The 23,604-nt window shown below is 47.8% G+C and overlaps 1 protein-coding gene across 1 annotated transcript; it reads right to left on the reverse strand.

Annotated features, from left to right (window-relative positions):
* Nucleotides 1-17,948: 17,948 nt before the first annotated feature.
* Nucleotides 17,949-20,746, reverse strand: LOC123447393 (E3 ubiquitin-protein ligase WAV3-like). Its single transcript, XM_045123990.1, has 2 exons — nt 20,714-20,746; nt 17,949-20,600 (listed from the first exon to the last, which is right to left on the reverse strand). The coding sequence occupies exons 1-2, from the start codon at nt 20,729-20,731 to the stop codon at nt 18,171-18,173; spliced, it is 2,448 nt and encodes an 815-aa protein (XP_044979925.1). The 5' UTR covers nt 20,732-20,746; the 3' UTR covers nt 17,949-18,170.
* Between the last annotated feature and the right edge of the window lie 2,858 nt (nt 20,747-23,604).

The raw sequence follows: 23,604 nt of genomic DNA on the forward strand, positions 1-23,604 counted from the left end.
GGCTAGACATGAGATAACGCAACAACATCCGTCATAGACGGGTAGGAAGAATATCTGACGATATTTTTCGGGTCTCGGGCTACTACCGGTTATACTGGAAACGATGGAAAGGTTCCATGTTTGCTATGCTAGGGACGCGTGACAGACGAACGGGCCGTGTATCCGGGTTCGTCTCGTTCTGCTGATCAACTTTCATGTTGAAAATATTTTGATCTGATTTACGGATTATTTGATATTAATTTTTAAAGTTTTATTCAATAATTAGGAATTAAAAACAGATTTGAATAATTTAATAAAAAGCTATTATGACGTCAGTATGATGTCATGCTGACATCAACAGTTGACTCGTCAACTGACCAGCGGGTCCCGAACGTCATGGGCACAAGTTTTAATTAAGATTAAATATTAATTAATCAGATTAATTTAGTGGGGGACCCACGTGTCATACTCTAATTATTCTAATTATCCAATTAATTAATTTAACTAATATATCTATTTATTTATTGAATAAAAACATTAACATTATCTTTATTTATTTTATTATCGCGTGGGGCCTCCCTGTCATAGACAGCGGGTGCGTTGGCCCCACCGGTAAGTGACCTTAGGCCAAATACTCGATTTTATTCACAGATACATAATCATGTAAATATCGTATTCCTCCAAATATCTATATACGCAAATACATACATCGCATCTCATACATACATACATACATACATACATACATACGGCATCTAATACATATTTTGTTTTATTTTCATTTAACCCTTAGCACTCTCATCTCTCTCTCTCTCTTAACACAGAGACAGAGAACAACTCTCTGGTCTAACTCAAAGAACACCTTCTTCAAATCCTCCTACCGGTCACTACCGTCGACGGATCGGAGTCCCGTTTACCGGAACGGAACCGGGACGGTGAGGGGAACGCGAAGGTGGGAGGAGCCCGAGGAGGGGCTCACCAACGTTGATGAGACGGCCCGGTGAAGCCGGAGTTCGCGGGAAGGTGGAGGTGACGGCGGTGATGGCGCGGTGGTGACGGTCGTGCCGGTGACGGTCGTGCCGGTGAGGAAGAGGCCCTCCCGGAGGGGGGCGGCGTTGAAGGAGGGGGCCGGCCGAGGTGAGGCCGGCCGGATTCAGCGAGGTGGAGATGTCTCCCGGCCCGGTCCCTCTTGGACCGAGCGGGAGGAAGGCCGACGGGGGGTGGTTGGGGCCGAGGGGGAGGTGGAGATGTAGGGGAGGCCCGGTGGGGGAGGGGCTCGCCGGTGGGGTGGAGGGCCGAGGGGGCCTTGCTGCCGACTAGAGTAGGAGCCCGGTGGTGGGGGTGCTCGCCGGCCGGGGTGGGGGCGAGGTGGAGAGGAGGGCCTGGCGGTGGGATCTGGGGTCCTCGTGGGGCTGTGAGGGAAGGAGTCGGTCTGGGGAGGGAGAGAGCCGAGAGAGAGGGGGGCGTGGGGGTCTCTCGGTCGTGGGGGGGGGGCTCTGTCGTGGGGAGGGGAGACGAGGGAGGAGGGCTGTCGGTGGGGGTGGGGCCCCCCACGAGGGAAAGGATTCCCTGGCGGCGGCGCAAGGGGGAGGGAGGGAGCGAGGCACGGAGGGGCTCCCTCGCCTAGGGTTTGAGGGGGGGGGGGCGGGGTGGGCTGGCTCGGCTGGGCCACTTTGGCCGAGTCGGCCAGGGGGTGGGGGTTTCCTCTCTTCCTTTTTTTTGTTTTGTTTTGTTTTGTTTTCCTTTTCTATTATTTCTTCTTTCTAATTTGTTTTTTTTTCTTTTTAATTTCTTTTCTTTCTTTTGTCATTATTATTATTAATACTTTCTTTCTTTAATAGTTAATATGAATTTATAAATATAATTATCTTTTGTTTTCAATTTCTGAGTCCAGTTAGAAATTCAATGCGGGTCAACGACGGTAATTCTCGATGATGTGGCATCATTTGCGGGTGACCACTGTAGCTTAATTACAATATTTACTGTAGCAAAAGTCGAGGATGTCACAATTCTCCCCTACTAACAAGAATTCTCGTCCCGAGAATTAAGAGGTAGAGGGAAAGAGCCCGGGGTATTCATCACGAAGATGATCCTCGCGTTCCCAAGTGGCTTCATCTTCAGAGTGATTTGACCACTGCACCTTAAGGAACTTGGTGACCTTGCGACGAGTCTTACGTTCAGCTTGGTCGAGAATGCGGACCGGATGCTCTTTATAAGAGAGGTCTTGTTGTAGCTCAAGCATATCGTGATCCACTACTCGAATAGGGTCCTTGAAGCAGAGACGGAGCTGAGAAACATGGAAGACATCGTGGACCTGAGAAAGGTTCGCCGGCAGTTCCAATTGATAGGCCACTCTTCCACGCCTTTCGAGAACAGTGAAAGGACCAATATAACGAGGAGCTAACTTGCCCTTGATTCCGAAACGGTGTGCACCTCTCATTGGTGTGACACGAAGATAAGCCTTTTCGCGAGGTTGATAGACCATATCTTGATGATGACGGTCATACTCACTCTTCTGACGAGAATGAGCAGCCTTCAGATTCTCATGAATAATGCGGACTTGATCTTCGGCATGTTGAATAATATCCGGACCGTAGAGTGATCGTTCCCCAGTTTCTGACCAATTCAGAGGAGTTCGACACCTTCGCCCATACAATACTTCGAAAGGGGCCATCTTCAGACTAGCTTGAGAGCTATTGTTGTAAGAGAACTCGGAATACGGGAGAGATTCCTCCCATTTCTTACCGAAAGAAATGACACAAGCTCGAAGCATGTCCTCGAGAATTTGGTTGACTCGTTCAACTTGTCCCTGGGATTGAGGATGAAATGTAGTGCTGAAGGACAGATGAGTCCCCATAGCCTTCTGAAAACTTTCCCAGAATTTTGAAGTGAACAAGCTGCCACGGTCCGAACTGATTACCAACGGAATACCGTGAAGTGAAACAACTCTTGACATATAAAGATCTGCCAGCAGACTAGCATTAATTGTTTCTTTGACGGCCAAGAAATGTGCAACTTTGGACAGTCGATCAATGACGACAAGAATAGCATCATTACCTTTCTGAGATCTGGGAAAACCAGTGACGAAGTCCATTTCAACATGGTCCCATTTTCACTCGGGAATAGAGATAGGTTGCAGAGTTCCAACAGGCTTTTGGTGTTCTGCTTTGATATGCCGGCATATATCACATTCTGCCACATAGCATGCAATGTCTTGTTTCATATTGGGCCACCAGAATCTTTGCCGGATGTCTTGGTACATCTTGGTACTACCCGGGTGAATAGACAATGGTGTGTCATGAGCTTCTTCCATCACCTTCCCAGTCATCCTGAGATTTTCCTTCTTATTTGGGATGAATAGGCGACCCTTGAAATACAAGGCACCATCTGCATCAACAGTGAAAAAGGAGGGTTTACCCTTCGTAATATAGCTCTTAATCCTGTCGACATCATCGTCAAAGTCTTGCAGATTCTTTATGGAGCTCACAAGATCTGGTTCAACCACTAGGTTACTGAGGGAACCCTGATTAACAACACGAAGGTTCATCTTTTGACACTCTTCAGGAGGGGGAACAAGGTAACCCTGGGGAACAATGTGCAGGTTCAGCTTACGGAATTCCTCTTGCAGACGATCGTGAGCCTGATGAACCTGGAGGTGGTTGCAGTATGACTTGCGACTTAAGGCATCAACCATTACGTTAGCCTTGCCAGGGGTATATGATATACTACAGTCAAAATCTGCTATACGCTCCATCCATCTTTGTTGACGCAGGTTCAGCTCCGGTTGAGTGAACAAGTACTTCAGACTTTGATGGTCGGTGTAGATTTCACAGCGATTACCGACAAGGTATTGTCGCCATTCCTTCAATGCATGAATGACTGCGGCAAGCTCGAGATCATGAACTGGGTAGTTCTCTTCATGAGCACGCAGTTGACGTGAAGCATAAGCGATCACCTTGCGATCCTGCATTAGGACACAACCTACTCCTTGACGAGAAGCATCACAGTATATGACGAAATCCCTTTTCGTATCTGGAGGAGCAAGTACTGGAGCGGACGTCAGTTTGTCCTTGAGCGCCTGGAAACCTTCCTGACATTTATCAGTCCATTCATACTTAACACCTTTGTGAAGCAGGTTGGTTAAGGGCTTCGCAATCTTGGAGAAGTTCTCGACGAATCGACGACAATAGCTGGCGAGTCCGAGAAAACTTCTGACTTGCTTGACATTCTTCGGGGGAGTCCAGTCAAGAATAGCTTGAATTCGTTCGAGGTTGACCGCAATACCATCCTTGGAAATCACATGACCAAGGTAAGTCACTTTGTCTAGCCAGAACTCACATTTGGAATACTTCGCATAGAGTTTATGCTCCCGAAGCTTATCCAGTACAAGACGAAGATGTTCAACATGCTCTTCTTTGTTCTTCGAAAACACCAGAATATCATCCAGATATACCATGACAAATTTGTCGAGGTAGTCCATGAATATATAATTCATCAATCGAGAGAAGGTTGCCGGTGCATTGGTTAAGCCGAAGGACATGACGGTGTACTCGTAAGATCCATAACGAGTAACAAAGGCGGTCTTTGGAATATCCTCCTTGCGAACACAGATCTGGTGGTATCCCAATCTCAAGTCGAGCTTAGAGAAAACGGTGGAACCGGCAAGTTGATCATACAAATCATTTATCCGAGGGAGAGGATATTTGTTCTGAATAGTGGCCTGGTTGATAGGACGATAGTCTTGAACCAATCGATTTGTCCCATCCTTCTTCTTAACAAAGAGAGAAGGTGCTCCCCAAGCAGAGGAACTCGGACGGATGAAACCCAGACGGAGCGAGTTGTCAATTTCTTGCTTAAGTTCAAGGAGTTCATGTGGTGGCATTTTATAAGGACGCTTGGCAATAGGAGTGGTACCGGGTACCAAGTCAATGACAAACTCGACAGCTCGAGCAGGGGGAATCCCCGGAAGTTCTTCTGGAAAGACATCTTGGAATTCTCGGACCACTGGAATGTTTTCAATCCCTTCAAGAGGCGACGCATTTAATGCATTCAAAGCATACAGCCGTGCCTCAGCATTACGGACGAGATGAGCATGGTAGCTTATTAATTCATCTAAAGGGTGTAGGAGGTGGACGGTCTTGGTGGCACAAACGACCGATGCCGTATGAGCTTTCAACCAGTCCATCCCCATTATGAGATCAATGTTGGAAGAACTTAATAACATGGGAGAGACAAAGAATTCCAATCCTTCAATTTCAATGGGGACATTGGAGCAGACCATGGAGGGTCGGCATTGGCCCGAGGGGGTGTTTACCACTATTGGGACGTTCATCTCTTCGTACTTAATGCCATGCATGAATGCAAAACTTTCCGACATAAAGGAATGCGATGCTCCTGTATCAAACAATACAGAAGCATGTACTGAGTTAACGAGAAGTGTACCCATCACGGTAGCAGGCTGGTCTTGAGCTTGACCCATATCAATGTTGTTGGCCTGACCACGAACATAAGCAGGCTTAGCGTTGAAGTTGCGGTTCTGGTTGTTGCCACTGTCAGTTGTGGAAAGTGTCAGCTGATTCGGATTCTGCCTGCAGTCTCTAGCACAGTGACCTGGACGGCCACACTTGAAACACAGCCCATCCTCAGGACGGGAAGGAGGAACTCGAGGAGGTGGAGCTGGAAGCCTCGGCTGCCTGGGTGGTGGAGGAGGCAGGCGAGGTGCAGCATAGGACGGCCTCGGAGTAGGAGCAGATGCATGGTACATGTTGTTGGGAATCCAGATCTTCCGCTTCTGTGCAGATGAGCCCGAAGATGAGCCCATGTCACGGTTGCGCTTGCTGCTATCTTTGTATTCCTGCAGACAAGTCTCAACCTGAATAGCCTTGTTCACCAAGGTGGCGAAATCAGCATAGTCCTGAATGAGGAGTGTCAGCTTGATATCAGGGTGGAGGCCTTCACGGAACTTATCCTGCCTGCGTGCATTAGTCGCAATGTCTTCTTCGGCATAGCGAGATAATTCCAGAAATTCCCGCTGATAAGCATCCACAGTCTTGTTGCCCTGGACCAAGTTGCGGAACTCACGCTTCTTCCGGTCCATGATTCCCTGGGGAATGTATCGAGCACGGAAAGCAGCCTTGAACTCTGCCCAAGTGATGATAGTTCCATCGGGCTGAGAGCGCCTGTGGCTGTCCCACCATTGAGCAGCGGGACCCTTCAGAAAGTAGGCGGCAAAGTTGACATAGCTCGCCAGGGGCACATTGGCAGACTCCAGCTCATAAGAAATGTCACGGAGCCAGTCATCAGCATCAAGAGGCTGAGTTGAGCTGCGGTAGATCACAGGGTTGAGACGGCAGAAGTCTTGTAGTGTCACGCCTTGTGGTTGGTTCATGTTCGGCCTTTGGAACTGATCCATGAGCCCTTGCATAAACTGGCGGTTCAGCTCAAACTGTTGGATCATCCCCGCCATATACTCAGGAGGCGGGGGTGGTGCATTGTTGGCAGGGGCACGCGGGCGGCCAGCTGGTCTAACCATCCTGTTAAATATTTAGCAGGAGTAGTTTAGCTTAAAGTAATTGCAAAGGCATCGCACGCATTCATGAAGTAATTAAGCATAATGAAAGGGAAATGCGATAGATACTCCATAGTAGTTGAGTTCGACATACAGACCCATACATAAGTTCGATTACAGACTAACGATTACAAATTCAAAATTTGGCGATAGCTCGGACGCATTAGACAATACCCTGGACTCACTAGGCGGCGCGCAGGCACGCGGTGGAAGAGTACCACAAGGAGATGTAGCGATAAGGCTACATCAACGTCGGAGAGGACGATCGAATCCTGGTAGCTGGCGGTGATAGAAGGTAGGGACAGGACCGTGTGTCCCGTTGTGACTCTGGTGAGGGTACCTCATCCAGTCGAGGAGCTGAGGTCCAAGTGCAGGGGTTCTACCCCCAACATCAGTCCACTCGAGAGCTGATGGTAGCTTTGTCCTGCTCGGCTCGCGGATGTGCATAGGGGGAAGCCTCGGACAGTGTGATGGTTGCAGCTCTGTCAACGCGTCGTAAAGACGAGCGCGCGTAGCATACAGCTCCACAGTCAGAGCTCGGAAAGCACGATCCATTGCCTCAGTGTACTGCACCAGAACCCGCGCGTCGTAGCGACGCGTCACGTGGGGGTCGCAAACAGCAACGTAGGAATGGTCGTTGCGCTCCCGAACGTCAGAAGCGTAGGCAGTGAGATCAGACCCAGTCTCATCCCCAGCAGGAGCATGCGGGATGTATCTGAAAGGGCTCTCCTCCAGGTGAGGGTACGCTCCACGGAGACGGGTGATGGCGATGTAGGCCGCATCATGGACGGACATCTCGACCGACACTTCAATACCACAGAACACGTGGCGCTCAAGGGTCTCGCCGCCCCTCTGGTCGAAGATGCAAACCTCAGCCTGGTACTGGTACTGGTTGTACTCGCGGAAATCCTCGAACACAGTGTACTCGGGGTACCAGCGATATCCCAGCCTGGTCAGGAGGTCGACCAAAATGGCCGGGAACCCAGTCGTCTCAGTGGCCTGTGTCAGGCGCACGTGCTGTCTTGCGGGACGCATCTGAAAACAAGATTGACGAATGTCAATGACAGTGTGTGTAATACATATTCAGGAGAAAAAGAGTAGATAGTACAACGCTCCGGGTCGATGTGATTCGAGAACCTAATGTTAGAGTTAGTAAAATCTTTGACCCGAAAGAGAAGAGAGAGTAGAGCCCAGAGTATAGGAAAGGAGTAAAACATACTAATACCACCCAATTGAGATGTGGGCCCGTAAGCCACAACATTGGTGTTAGTAAAGTTTTTCAAACACTAGACTCAACTTCGGCCAAGGAGTTGGAAAGGGGGCTACCTACAGGCAGTCGGCTCTGATACCAACTTGTGACGCCCTCGATTTAATCGTACGCTAACCATACACGCAAATGCATACGATCAAACCCAAGGACTCACGGGAAGATATCACAACACAACTCTAGACACAAATAAAATAACATCAGCTTCATACTACAAGCCAGGGGCCTCGAGGGCTAGAATACGAAAGCTCGTTAAAACACGAGTCAGCGGAAGCAACAAATATCTGAGTATAGACATAAAACATGGGGTGCCTTAGAGAAGGCTAGCACAAAAGATACAACGATCGAACGAGGTGAGGCCTCCTGCCTGGGAACCTCCTAACTACTCCTGATCATCAGCGGCCTCCACGTAGTAGTAGGCACCGTCGGGGTAGCAGTCGTCAGCGGCGGGGACCTCCATCTCCTGGGCTCCATCATCTAGTCGCGGCAAACGGATCGAGGGCACAAGAGGGGGAGCAAAGCAGCGGTGAGTACTCATCCAAAGTACTCGCAAGTCTTACATCACAACTAATCTAATTATGCATCAGTATCAAAGAAGGGGGTTATATGTGGACTGACTGCAGCAATGCGAGAATAGAGAGAGAAGGCCTAGTCCTATCGAAGACTAGCATCTTCAAGGTCTTGCAGCAATAGACGAGAGTAGAACAGGGGGGGTAACACATTAATAGTCATATTGTTGCAGCAATATTAAAGTGAGGTCACGCCTAAAGATCCTCCCTCGACTCCCTACGAGGAAGCAATCCCGAGGCAAACTAATTCCAGTTAAGTAACAATTGTAGTTGTATAAGATCGGGACACAACTCCAAGTCGTCCTGTAATCGTGGACACGACTATCCGAATAGTTAATTTTCATCCCTGCAGGGGTGCACCACATGTCCCGTCACGCTTGATAACATTCTGGCCGGACATACTTTTTTGGGTCCTGCCCGGCCTCGGAATATCGACACGTCGCAGCCCCACCTAAGACTAATCAGAGAGGTCAGCCCGCCGGTCTAAATCCTAAGCGCAAAGGGTTCATGGGCCCAGTTCCCCTCCGCGCTCCTGCACGATGCAAGGGCGGCCGACGTCAGTCCTAGCATCCCTTAATCACAAGCGCAATGCATCTTGGGACCACTCGGGCGCGCGCCACTACGATTGCTGACATCTGAAAAGCTTCGGCTGATACCGCGACGCCGAGTACCCATAATTCTTCCCGCGTAGCCGGTTAGTGCGAAAAGGTCTCCGACCAACCCAGATCAAATACCCAAATCCATTAACATTTTAATTAGGCCAACAACACAGTCTCACGGGAATCCACCCGTCTTACAACTAATCACCAATGATCCCAGTAACATGGTCGAGTAACTCTGTGGTTGTAACATCGGGGGGAATCCGAGGTATCACCCTCGTTGGATTCCGAACGATGTACCCGTCAAGGTGGGCTTAGTGGAATCACCCTCGGGGTCCCACACTTGCGGGGTTGCACGACAGAGGCGTCATCGGGAATGGTGAAAGAGGAATCACCCTCGATAACCACGACCGACTAGCTATACTACAGAGATATTATCAGGAGTACTTAACGAGGTGTCACCCTCGGTACCCGATAGTATCCCTATAGCGTCGTACAACGAAGGGGGTGTATGTGCTGTGTCGGGTCTGGCTCGTCGATCAGAGATCGAGATTTGAAAACAAGCGGGGCAACTGAACTACGGGGTCAGAGGGGATGACTGCTCCATCTATACTAGGCATTTTAAAGGTACAGGACTGAAAGTAGCAGTTCATCAAAAACAGGCTATGCATCAGATATAGGAGCTAACTACAACAGTAGCAAAATACTAATGCAAGCAGTAGGAAGAAAGACATAGGTGATATAGGAATGATCAAGGGGGGTTGCTTGCCTTGCTGCTCTGCGGCAAAGGACTGATCGGCAGGGTCGTAGATGTACCCGGCAGCAGCGTCAGTCTCGGGGTCTACCGATAAGAAGAGGGGGAAGAAACAATAAATAATAGCACCGATGCAACACAAAGCATGACATGGCAAGATGCAGGCTAGACATGAGATAACGCAGCAACATCCGTCATAGACGGGTCGAAAGAATATCTGGCGATATTTTCCGGGTCTCGGGCTACTAGCGGTTATACTAGAAACGATGGAAAGGTTCCATGTTTGCTATGCTAGGGACGCGTGACAAACGAACGGGCCGTGTATCCGGGTTCGTCCCGTTCTGCTGATCAACTTTCATGTTGAAAATATTTTGATCTAACTTACGGATTATTTAATATTAATTTTTAAAGTTTTATTCAATAATTGGGAATTAAAAACAGATTTGAATAATTTAATAAAAAGCTATTATGGCGTCAGCATGATGTCATGCTGACATCAAAAGTTGATTGGTCAACTGACCAGCGGGTCCCGAACGTCATGGGCACAAGTTTTAATTAAGATTAAATATTAATTAATCAGATTAATTTAGTGGGGGCCCATGTGTCATACTCTAATTATTCTAATTATCCAATTAATTAATTTAACTAATATATCTATTTATTTATTTAATAAAAACATTAACATTATCTTTATTTATTTAATTATCGCGTGGGGCCTCCGTGTCATTGACAGCGGGTGCGTTGGCCCCACCGGTAAGTGACCTTAGGCCAAATACTCGATTTTATTCACAGGTACATAATCATGTAAATATCGTATTCCTCCAAATATCTATATACGCAAATACATACATCGCATCTCATACATACATACATACATACATACATACGGCATCTAATACATATTTTGTTTTATTTTCATTTAACCCTTAGCACTCTCATCTCTCTTTGTTAACAGAGAGACAAAGAACAACTCTCTTCTCTAACTCAACATAGAAGAACACCTTCTTCAAATCCTCCTACCGGTCACTACCGTCGACGGATCGGAGTCCCGTTTGCCGGAACGGAACCGGGACGGTGAGGGGAACGCGACGGTGGGAGGAGCCCGAGGAGGGGCTCACCAACGTTGATGAGACGGCCCGGTGAAGCCGGAGTTCGCGGGAAGGTGGTGGTGACGGCGGTGATGGCGCGGTGGTGACGGGGGTGCCGGTGACGGTCGTGCCGGTGAGGAAGAGGCCCTCCCGGAGGGGGGCGGCGTTGAAGGAGGGGGCCGGCCGAGGTGAGGCCGGCCGGATCCGGCGAGGTGGAGATGTCTCCCTGCCCGGTCCCTCCTGGACCGAGCGGGAGGAAGGCCGACGGGGGGGGGGGGGGGGGGGTTGGGGCCGAGAGGGAGGTGGAGATGTAGGGGAGGCCCGCTGGGGGAGGGGCTCGCCGACGGGGTGGAGGGCCGAGGGGGCCTTGCTGCCGGCTGGAGGAGGAGGCCGGTGGTAGGGGAGCTCGCCGGCCGGGGTGGGAGCGAGGTGGAGAGGAGGGCCTGGCGGTGGGATCTGGGGTCCTCGTGGGGCTGTGAGGGAGGGAGTCGGTCTGGGGAGGGAGAGAGCTGAGAGAGAGGGGGGCGTGGGGGTCTCTCAGTCGTGGGGGGGGGGGGCTCTGTCGTGGGGAGGGGAGACGAGAGAGGAGGGCGGTCGGTGGGGGTGGGGTCCCCCACGAGGGAAAGGATTCCCTGGCGGTGGTGCAAGGGGGAGGGAGGGAGCGAGGCAGGGAGGGGCTCCCTCGCCTAGGGTTTGAGGGGGGCGCAGGGTGGGTTGGCTCGGCTGGGCCACTTTAGCCTAGTCGGCCAGGGGGTGGGGGGTTTCCTCTCTTCCTTTTTTTTGTTTTGTTTTGTTTTGTTTTGTTTTCCTTTTCTTTTAATTCTTCTTTCTAATTTCTTTTTTTTCTTTTTAATTTCTTTTCTTTCTTTTGTCATTATTATTTTTAATACTTTCTTTCTTTAATAGTTAATATGAATTTATAAATATAATTATCTTTTGTTTTCAATTTCTGAGTCCAGTTAGAAATTCAATGCGGGTCAACGACGGTAATTCTCGATGATGTGGCATCATTTGCGGGTGATCACTGTAGCTTAATTACAATATTTACTGTAGCAAAAGTCGAGGATGTCACAGCACGGAAGAGCATGGCCTGGCTTCCAGATTCACGGACAGTGAGGAAGAAACAGGATAAATCCACACCCATCACGCGTCATTTCCACTTCTTGTTCGCTCCACATAACCACCTTCTTCCTCTTCTTCTTCAAGGGACCGTCTCCTCTGGTTGGATAAGCCGCCATGGTCCTTTTGTCACTGGATCCGCACTCGTCTTCTTTCCCCGATAGCCTTCACCTGGAACAGAAACACGATAGAGGAATCAACCTATCCTTTAGCAATCGCGCCGCCGCCGCCTTCGCCGTCCCTTTTTTCCTAGTGTCCCGCGTCTTGGGGCTCACCGCGTCTGCCGTGGTGGCGACAACGGTGGGGATGGAGGCGACCCCTCCTCAGTGCCTTCGCTGCGCCCCTTCCTCTCTTCGGCGACGACGCTATTTGACAGGAGAGAGACGGGATCGCGAGCGATGGGGAGAGGTGGGACGCTATGTGTTTCCATGGGGGCAGTTGATTCTCGTTTTTTTAGCGACATTTTCGGAGGTCGCCGGGAAGAAGCAGATGTGGCCTCCGTCCGCCATCGCCCGCGGTCGCTGAGGGGTCGCGGAGGAGGCGTGGAGGGTGTGTGAGTAGGGGGTTGGGGGCGAGGGAGATAAGAAATCAGGCGGCGGCGTGATATTGCCTGTGGCCGGCAACGGAGGGGGACCGGACGGGGTGGCGGCACAAACCCTAACACCGCCGCATCGCCTGTGAGGTTGCGTGCGACGGGGAGTCGAGGGGAGGGATGGGATTACGGGAGGTAGCGGAAGGAGGTGAGCGGTTCGCAGTTGAGGACGTGGGTGCGTGGTCATGTAGAGGGTTTTCCCTATGAAGCGATTTTTCTGTATTTAATCGTTTGGTTTATGGAGTGATGGAAAAATCGGTGAAACTGCTAGCAGTGGGAGTGCTAGCGTTAGGAGGGGGGTCGCACGAGGTTGAACCATCACGACGACGACAGATCCCCCTTTAATAGTAGATATATACTTGAGTTACTCTATCTCCTAAAAGATGCATTTTCTTAAATATTGGAACAACTGTACGGACTCTCACAAGGTTTTCTGCAGTGCAACCTTGTAACTATGGAAGTGGGGAGTAAAGCTCAGAGAATATCTGTGCATATCGTATGCTTGGTGATGGTGTGCATTTATGTGGAGTAAAGCTCAAAGATTATCTGTTTGTATCGCACCATAATGCAATGATTTCCTTCCTACGATGAAATTTTTACCAATTTATTTAACTCCAACACTTCAAATTTAAGAGAAGCTCAAATATTAATATGCAGAAAAATCAATACTGACTTGGGGTCATTGGGATCAGTTTCTTCACCATTTGTTAAGCAGGGTCAGCTTCATAATAGATGGACTGATCACGCAAACCAGCCCATGGAGAGGTTTCTCAAACACACACAAAAAACTTAGACCAACAATCACTCAAACTCCCATTAGATTGATGGTTAGTTGCTCGTGCATTGCTACACATCAATTGATAAATATGTCACATCTAGATGTGTCCTAGATATATCCATAAATATTATAGTGGTTTAACATGTGTCGTGTCCTTGTGAATCGTTATACACATCAACTGATATTATCCAATTGTTTTCCACATCGACCGCTACTACCATAGTGGGCACATCGATATGATACATAATAATAAAACATTTTATTCTAAAACATGGAATGTGTATTTACCCTTGATTTATTGGCACCCGAACTATTGTTTTAATCATTATATCTCTTTGGCTCTATAACACAAGAAGTTAAGGCATCATAACCACCTCCCTTTCTTACCATCCCCAGCTTTGTATGGATCTAAATCTCATGAATATTTTTCCTGCAAAGATACTTTTGGACATTGGAAAAAATACTACAAATAACTATAATTTGATACTTGATTCTATATGATTACAATATCCACCTTTCAAACGAGGACGGGTGACACCACCGCCATTGCACACCGTGAACTCCCATTCATAATATTGCTACATGAACTTCCATCCTAGCAAAAGGAGAATTGGGAAAAAATTAAAGAACAATTAAAACTACATACGAAAATGAGCTAGTTGTGCTAATGTTCCCTACAACAAAAATGGGACAACGAGCCTTTGAGCTGAATGCCAAATTTATCCAGAATTGCACAAAACTGATATATAGATTGATAAGAAACTTATAAATGTGTATAACTGAACAAAACTGAATAGCATAAAACTTGAATAGTTGTTGTGGATGACAGAATGTTGAACTCGTGCCAAATTGAGTGTACTCCACGTTTTGGCACCTTGCCATATTTCAGGTTGGACTTCCATCAAACACCTTGCCAACGTTGACAAAACAAATCTGCACAAGCAAGTATTAGAAGAAAATAAAGGGCCCGAAAACCTGGACGGGCACAGCGGCAGTGTGGTCCGTGAGGCCGATTCTCAAAGACGGTTGCGAAGGCACCAAGGAGGAGGGGGTCGTGGACGTCGTGATCAGGCTTCTCCGACACGTTCTTCACCTCCACCTGCAATAGACCATGGCGTTAGGCGCCACGGATTACGGGTAATACTCTTCGCCGCCTAACTAGACATTGAAAGGAGCATCTTTGTGTGAATGAACCACGCAGTTGTGAAAACAAGGCCGGTTTTCTTCTCCTCATACCAATCAACCCAGAAGCCAGAGCACCATCCCACTGGCTCGCCGTCTGTGTGAATCAAGCACGAGACATGCATTAAGTCGCACAACGGCGATGGATCAATCTATCCAAAACAAGCGAGACTGTATATACACATACAATACATACCAAAAGAGGATGAAACCCTCGCCATCTGTGTGATTCAAGCACGAGACATGCATTAAGTTGTACAACGGCGATGGATCAATCAATCTGAAACAAGCGAGGCTGCATATACACATATTGCCAAAAGAGGATGAAACCCCTAGAAGAAACATGGCACAACAGAGCATGGCCTGGCTTCCAGATTCACGGACGGAGAGGAAGAAACAGGATAAATCCACACCCATCAGGCGTCATTTCCTCTTCTTGTTCGCTCCACATAACCACCTTCTTCCTCTTCTTCTTCAAGGGACCATCTCCTCTGGTTGGATAAGCCGCCATGGTCCTTTTGTCACTGGATCCGCACTCGTCTTCTTTCCCCGATAGCCTTCACCTGGAACAGAACACGATAGAGGAATCAACCTATCCTTTAGCAATCGCGCCGTCCCTTTTTTCCCAGTGTCCCGCGTCTTGGGGCTCGCCGCGTCCGCCGCGGTGGCGACAGCGGTGGGGATGGAGGCGACCCCTCCTCAGTGCCTTCACTGCGCCCCTTCCTCTCTTCGGCGACGACGCTATTTGACAGGAGAGAGACGGGATCGAGAGCGACGGGGAGAGGCGGGACGGTATGTGTTTCCATGGGGGCAGTTGATTCTCGTTCTTTTAGCGACTGCTCCGGAGGTCGCCGGGAAGAAGCAGATGTGGCCTCCGTCCGCCATCGCCCGCGGTCGCTGAGGGGTCGTGGAGGAGGCGTGGAGGGTGTGTGAGTAGGGGGCTGGGGGCGAGGGAGATAAGAAATCAGGCGGCGGCGTGATATTTCCTGTGGCCGGCAACGGAGGGGGACCGGACGGGGCGGCGGCACAAACCCTAACACCGCCGCATCGCCTCTGAGGTCGCGTGCGACGGGGAGACGAGGGGAGGGATGGGATTACGGGAGGTAGCGGAAGGAGGCAAGCGGTTCGCAGTTGAGGACGTGGGTGCGTGGTCATGTAGAGGGTTTTCCCTATGAACCGGTTTTTCTGTATTTAATCGTTTGGTTTATGGAGGGATGAAAAAAATCGGTGAAACTGCTAACAGTGGAAGTGCTAGCGTTAGGAGGAGGGTCGCACGAGGTTGAACCATCACGGCGATGGCAGATCCTCCTTTAATAGTAGAGATTAGTTATCTCACATCTAACTAGTAGGCCGTTCAATACGAACTTTACGATTCATGAGTTTTCTTTAGTGCATGTCCAAACCACGCGTTAATGTAGCACGAGTCATTTTTTAGCCAAGCGTTTTTCTGAAAGACAATATATTAATATCAAATAGATATTAATTATCTATTAATTACATTTAGACTCTTGCTACTACCTCCGTCACGGTTTAGAAGACACGGTTAAATTTACGCGCATTTTCACAATAGACAAGGTTTAAGACGCATTGTATTTACTCCTGATATGTAATTATTACTATGTTCTACCATTTTTATATGCATGCGTAGTATGAATGCTATTTTTTAAACTTATTTCACAGCCAATCAATAACCACATAGGTTCTACAGAATTTTCATGCACGCCTTCTAAACTGTGACGAAAGGAATACAATAAGATGTTTTAAAACCCAAGGATGTAAACAATAAAAAAAGCAAAAAAAACGCCCCTCACATGGTGATCAATCATCCGCAATAGTAGCACTCTAACCGCCAACAGAGACAGTAACCGGACTACAAAGATGGTTCTTCAAAAGCAACACATCCACGAAGGAAACAATGCACCTGATCAAAGATCGTAAGTTTTTACCCTAGAAAAAGACCGTGTTCCCAAAAATAATTCCTTCAACAAAGCCAATGTCACGCATAATCAATAAAGACTAGACCTTGGATTTTCATCTTGAAAATCACGACTACTCAAAGGCGCAACACTAACAAATAAATCCTTGAGTGCTCCCGCCCCCACTTGTGAAGGCTACTACTGCAAGTCACGTAGCACCATGCTCACAGGAACTCATGCCGGTTCTGGACGGGAACATACCCCGCAAGCCAAGTCTAAACAACTGCTTGTGAAACAAAGTCTTCATCGCCTCCAAGACCCCGACATCGTTGCTTGCAGGTCCTCCAATCAGGCCAAGACATTCTTTGCATGTGTTAACCCCTTGAATATGTTGGTGCAGACATGTTTCAGGGTGTCAACAAAAACAAAGCTTCGCGATACCTTAGTGAAGCTTGTTATGCTGATATCGCGGGCGCATACGACCGGCCCAGATCGAAACAAGGTGTGCAAAGAACGTCATATACGTCAGTTCTTTGTTTCTTTTGAAGGAGAAGTTTGAAACTTGTTGATGGCCAGATCAAAGAGAAATGGTCACTGGTAGAATGGTGACTTCGTGCGAAGAACACTTAGGCCTTGTTCGGTTACTTCAAATTCGAACGTGCATGAAGGCAAAATAGATATACAAATGGCTATGCTTATTCAAGGGCGAAGACAACCGGAAAATGATATTAGTCTGTATCTCTGGTTACTGAAAGAGGATCTAGACATGTTATGGACAACACCGTTCAAGACATGTGACACTAGCACAAGAGAGTATTTTGACATGAGAGCCGTGCTGATCACGACCGTGCACAACTATCTCGGTTACGAATATGTCGCGGACTAGGTGTGTCATGGATATTACGGATGTATGAGGTGCATGAATGAGACAACATCTCATATAAACATGATTTTTTAATAAAATTTAAGTGGATTTAAAATAGTTAACTGTATATTAAAAACACGATGATATTCCCTTTAAGTTCAGTCACCAAACTAATTGGGCAGGATAAGTTAGGGTACTTACAGTGCATTTAACAAAATAAACAATAAAATTAGGGAATCGTTTCCCACCCGCGCGCCGGTCGCCCTCTCGCGCGCGGGCCCTTGCAACATTTTTCCCACCCGCGCGCTTCTGTGTTCAATGGATGCAATATTTTTCGTCTAAATATGTTGCAACCAGCGTCATTCTTGCTGCAAGCTTTTTTTTTACTATTTTTTATCTCAGTAAAAAAGCTGCATATACGTTTGGTTGCAACTCCAGTTCGTCGGATTTTTCGTTACAATCGATGTTTTTTACTTTTTGCTACAACTGTGTTAATTTTTGCTACAACCGACATCATGTTTTGCTGCAACCGTTTACTAAAAAAGTTGCATACACGTCATGTAAATATTTGTTGCAATCGGTGTTTGACTTTTGCTACCACGTACCATCAGCTTGGTTTTTTTGCTTCGATCACGTAGATATTTTTTTGCTATAAATTTTATTTTTTGTTGCAACCGTTAAAAAATTGCTACATAGTATCGAAATTTTGCTGCATAGAGAGAAAAATGTTGCATACGGATCCAACGATACGGACAACGCCGGGTTGATGGATCCTGCGGCTCGCGCGCGGCCCCGTCGGCGCAGATCAGTCCCCATAAAATTATTCGAACTCCAACTTATTCGAAATGTACGTAGCCTATACTCCATTTTCGTATGTGCATAACGGCTACTGCTTCACGTGTCCTTTGGAGTTTGGATCTTGGGTTCGGAGCTCCCGTCATCTTCTTCTTCAGCCTTGGGCTGCTGCCTTTGCTCGGCCGACGCCTCCCGGGCCTCTCGCGAGCGCAGCAGCATGGCGCGCATGGCCGGCGTCGCGTACGACATCGTCGCCTCGTTGGACGCCTCCGCAACTGCCTCAACCGCTCCGTCGTGACTTACTCTCAGCGACATCGGCATCGGCCTCGAGGTGGCGCGTTGCTGCTGGTGCGCGCTCATGCCGGCGAGCATGTACGCCCGACCCGACAGCGCGTAGGTCTGCCTGTTCGACACGCGCCCCCGCATCTCCTGGAGCTCGACCTCCAGCGCCACGGTCACGGGGTCGCCGTCGCGCGCCGCCTCTGACAGCGCCACTGCACGCTGCCGGTTCTTGAGTATCTTCACTGCCTCCTGGTGCTCGCCCCGCTCCGCTGCCGCCCTTGCTGCCGCGATGTCCGCCGCCGCATCTACACGGACGCGTTCCCGCTCAACCTCCACCGACCGCTCCGACGCGTTCGGCGCGTGCTCCGGCCTCGCCACCACTGTATCCTTGGCCGCCACGCTCACGTCGGCGCCGGTCGCCGCGTCTCTGTAGCTGAATGCCACTGTCACAAGAGCGGTGGTGTCACCGTCGGTCGCTTCGGCTCTTGGCACAGCCAGAAACAGCAAGAAACGCCTCTCCTCGTCGGCGTAGAGTTCCCCGACTCGAAAGGACGCAGCGCGGCCGTCCTCGTCGACGCGGCTCTCGTAACGGCCGGACTTGACGGAGACAACACGAACCCCGGGGTGCACGCACGAGACGGCGATGCGTGCCTCCTGGACCACGACGGAGAGCAGCCCGCCGATGCACTGGGCGAACGCGTCCTGGATCACCGCCTCGTTCTCGATGAACGAGAACGTGCCGCCCGTCGCCTCGGCGATGACGTGCATCGCGGCCGCGTCGTGGTCGTTCCCGAAGCCGAAGGTGTGGATCGGTGCCGACCAGTCGCCGTCAGCGCCAGTGCGCGTGAAGGAGCGCGGGACGAGCTCCTCGTAGTTGTTCGCATGGACGCCGGACGGCCCATCGCGCCTCATCATGATGTAGTTGTCCTGGCCGTCGGAGAGGAGCACGACGCTGGAGACGGCGTTCCTGTGCCGGCGCTGGTCGAGTACCATGGCTGCCATACTGAGCCCCTGGGCGATGTCGGTGCCGCCGCCCGCCGTGAGGGACTCCACGGCGCTCACGGAGAGGGCTTTCCCGGCCTCCGACATGCGCGCGAGCCTGGTCACCCGGCGCGCCTTCGTGGAGAAGGACACAACGGAGAGGCGGTCGTCGGGGCCGAGATTGGCGATGACGAACCGCATGGCCTGCTTCAGCAGCGCCAACTTGTACCCGTTCATGCTGCCACTGACGTCGAGAACCGTCACGAGGTCCACCGGCGCGCGCGGCGCGTCGCCACCGGCCGCCGTGGTGTCCGTCATCCTGGGAGCCTGGGCGTGCACGAGCACGGCGAAATTGTCGCTGGACGAATCCCTGGCTATGGCCGGGTACTCGATGTGCGTGTTGACGACAACTGATTCGTTCGACGCGGCGACTGGTGATGGGTTGTCAGCTGGCGGCCCAGAGGTCGGACCAACCTGCTCGTCGTCGTCGAAGACGACCATACGCGGCTGAGCCTGACGGATACGCACGGGTGGCGGTGGGGGCGGCGGTGGCGGCGGACGTAGCTGCGTGGGTAAGCGCGGCCACGACGATGTCATTGGTGGCGATGACTGACCATGCGCGGAATGCACGGGCGGTGGCGGCGGCGGTGGCTGACGGCGTATGGAACGCACGGGCGGCGGCGGCGGAGGCGGCGGCGGTGGGTGATCGTGCACGAAATGCGCGGGCCGTGGCGGCGGCTGTCGTGGCTGCGTGGGAATGCGCGGCCACGACGATGTCGGTGGTGTCGGTGGCTGATCGTGCACAGAATGCACGGGCGGAGGCGGCGGGGGTGTCGGTGGCTGACTGTGGACGAAATGCACGTGCCGTGTCTGCGTGGGAATGCGAGGCCACGACGATGTCAGTGGTGTCGGTGGCTGACCGTGCACGGAATGCACGGGCGGAGGCGGCGGCGGTGTCGGTGGCTGCGTGGGAATGAGCGACACAAAATGCACGGGAGGTGGCTGCCGCGGGGGAACGATGCACGGGCGGAGGGGATGGGTCCCTGGCTGCGATTGCACCGGCCGAGGCGGTGGAGGTGGAGGTGGAGGCGGAGGCGGAGGCCGCGTGGGTCGCAGGAACGGCAGGCCGCGGGTCGGCGCGTTGCAGAGCGGGCAGACGCCGGCGGAGATGCAGCTGAAATGGAACGTGTGGGAGCACCCCGCCGTGAAGATGGCCTGACCACCGGCGGCGTCCATGGAACCGAGACAGATCGCGCAGGGATCGGTCTGCACACAAACCAACGACAAATTTCAGGGGACAAATTTGCAACGAGAAGCTTGATCTGGAGAAGAATCCTTTCATCAGCTGAAAGAAAGAAAGAAAAAGGGTTAGCACGGACCTGGTCAGGGATCTCCATCTATTGAAGTTGAAGTTGCTATGAAATGAAATGGAAGTTGATTTTCGTATATATAAAACGAGGCGACGTGGAGGCCTATCAGTGTCATCGTGCAGGCCACGCCTTCCTTGTCGACCCTGACTCAAATAATCAAGAGGATAATCAATATCAATCTTTATCTTTATCTTTACCTACTAATAAAGCAAATAGTGCTTCTTCCGTACGTCATCCAAATTATCCTTAAAGTTAACTAAAATTACCCACCAATGCCACCTACAAGTCATAAAAAACGTTTCAAACAGCAAAATATCCGGACTGGACCTCCCCATGTAGTCACCTCCTATATTACGGTCTGGGCGTTGAAAAAAGATGCAGCACACCTGTTTGGGCCGGCCCATGCGTGGGCGCCTGTTTTTTTAGTTTAATTTTTTATTTTTCTTTTCAGTTTCTTTTTTTCTACTTTAAATAATTTAGAACTTCAAACAACTTTTCTTAATTTTAAGAAACTGAGAATTTCGAAATAAAATATTCAAAATATCATATTTTTAGAATTCAAAAACTACTCACGAGTTTTAAAAAATGTTTAAACTTTGAAAAAATGTCCATAAAATAAAAAAGTCAACAATTTTAAACAAAAGTCCGTGTAAAAATCTTAAAAACAGTTCCTGCCTCTGTTTTTAGTCTCATTTTTTATTTTCATTTTTCTGTTCCATTTTTTAGTTTAGAACTTTGAAAAACTTTTGCAATTTATAAAACTGGGAATTTTGAAATAAAAGTTTGAAGAAAATATAAAATGTTTGTGAATTCAAAAAATGCTCGGGATTTTTGTAAAAATATTCGCATATTCAGAAAAATGTTCATAATTTTGAGAACAATTTTGATGAAAACAATAAAAGTCCAGGATTTTGAAAAAAAGTTTGTGTGTTATTTTTTGATTGCAATTGAAAAAATGTTTGCTAATTCAAAAAATGTTCATGCATTTCAAGAAATGTCCTAAAATTTTTGAAGACATAATATAATCAGCATTATTGGAAATTTTATTATTTTTCTCCTGTTGCAACGCACGGGTCCTTTTGCTAATAATAATCTCTCCCTAATAATAAAACAAATAGGGTTTCTGTTCGTCCGTCATGGAAATTACCCCTAAAGTTTGCATAAATTACCCACCATGCCAGCGGTAAGTAATAGAAAACGTTTCACAAAGCAAAATATCTTGGACAGGGCTGGCCCATGTAACAACCTCTTATATTACGCTCCGCACGCTGGAAGAATATCCAGCACACCATATGGGCTGGCCCATGCACAGGCGTCTGCCTTTAGTTCCGTTTATTTATTTATTTTCAGTTCCGTTTTGTTTTTTTATTTAAAATAATTTAGAACTTAAAATAATCTTTAAAATTTTAATAAACTGAAAATTATAAATCAACATATTTCAAAAATAAAATGTTTGTGACTTCAAAAACTGCCCGGAGTTTTGTATAAAATGCTCGCATATACAATAAAATGTTGCAATTTTAATAACATATTTGTACAATAAGAAAAGTCCATGATTTCAAATACAATTCCATGTACTCAAAATTATTAAAGGCATTTAATAAAATGCTTTCTAATTGAAAATATATTAATGCATTTAAGAAATGTCCTAAAATTTTAAAAATAGCTAATGCCTGTTTTGATAGTTTATTCTTTCTATTTAAAATTTTCGATTCCATTTTTGTTTATTTCTAATTTAAATAATTTAGAATTACATAAACTTTTGCATATTAAAAAATAGGAATTTTGAAATATATTACTGATTTAATAAATATATTACTGATTTATAACAATGTCCGTGAATTTAATAAATATATTACTGATTTATAACAATGTCCATGAATTTAATAAAGATATTACTGATTTATAACAATGTCCATGAATTTAATAAATATATTACTGATTTATTAAAATGTTTGTTTATTTAGAAAAACTTTATGCGTTTCAAAAAATGTTTGTGAATTTAAAATAAAATCCTCCAACATAAAAAATTATGTTCGCCTTTTCTTGAATTGGCCGCCAATTCAAAAGAAAATATTTAAACCTGTTCGAAATATAAAAAATATTCACGATTTTTAGTAAATGTTTGTAAATTATAAAAAATGTTCTGGATTTTAAAATTATTCCCATATTTGTAAAATTGTTCACGAAAGATCTAATGTATGTAGTTAAACATTAATGCTTCTAAGTCTTTGTCACAATATAACTATGTGAATTTTGAAGAATTAACTGTTGGATGGATCCAATTATTATTGTATGTTTTCTAATTTTTTTTATTGAAATTCAGAATAAATCTTTGAGTTACCAAGATTTTTGACAACCATGATATATATTTTTTGAAAATGTAAAGATTGCTTCAACTTGTGAATAAATTTAAAAGAAGAAACATTTTCTTGCATTTGTGCATAAAATTTCGAAATCAAGCGAAGATATGTGAACATAATGTGGTCACCATCTTTGAAGATTATGTTTTTTTTTCGTGACAACGCACGGGCCATTTTGCTAGTTAATACTGAATATGTACGCACGCGACAATCGATGGAGATGATTTGCTGACTTTGAGCTGCTAAGTGCATCTCTAACCAATCCTTGAAAACTTTGAACTCCTCCTTTCCAGGAGAAAAATGTTACCCCACTAATTTGAGAGCCAACTCAACTCTCTTGTTTATAAGAGCATTTCCAACCGTTCGATACCAAATTTAAACGAAATATAGACGGTTTCATTCATATTTATATAAATTTGAAAACATTCATAAAAAGATTAGAAATGTCCCGTCATCGTCGCACCGAGCCTAGTTCATGCCGAAGAGCTTGTAGAAGGCAGTGTAGTCGTCGTCGTCGCCGTCGCCATCACTCGGTAG

Source organism: Hordeum vulgare, chromosome 4H (genome assembly GCF_904849725.1).
Source record: "Hordeum vulgare subsp. vulgare chromosome 4H, MorexV3_pseudomolecules_assembly, whole genome shotgun sequence".
NCBI classification, from domain to species: Eukaryota; Viridiplantae; Streptophyta; class Magnoliopsida; order Poales; family Poaceae; genus Hordeum; species Hordeum vulgare.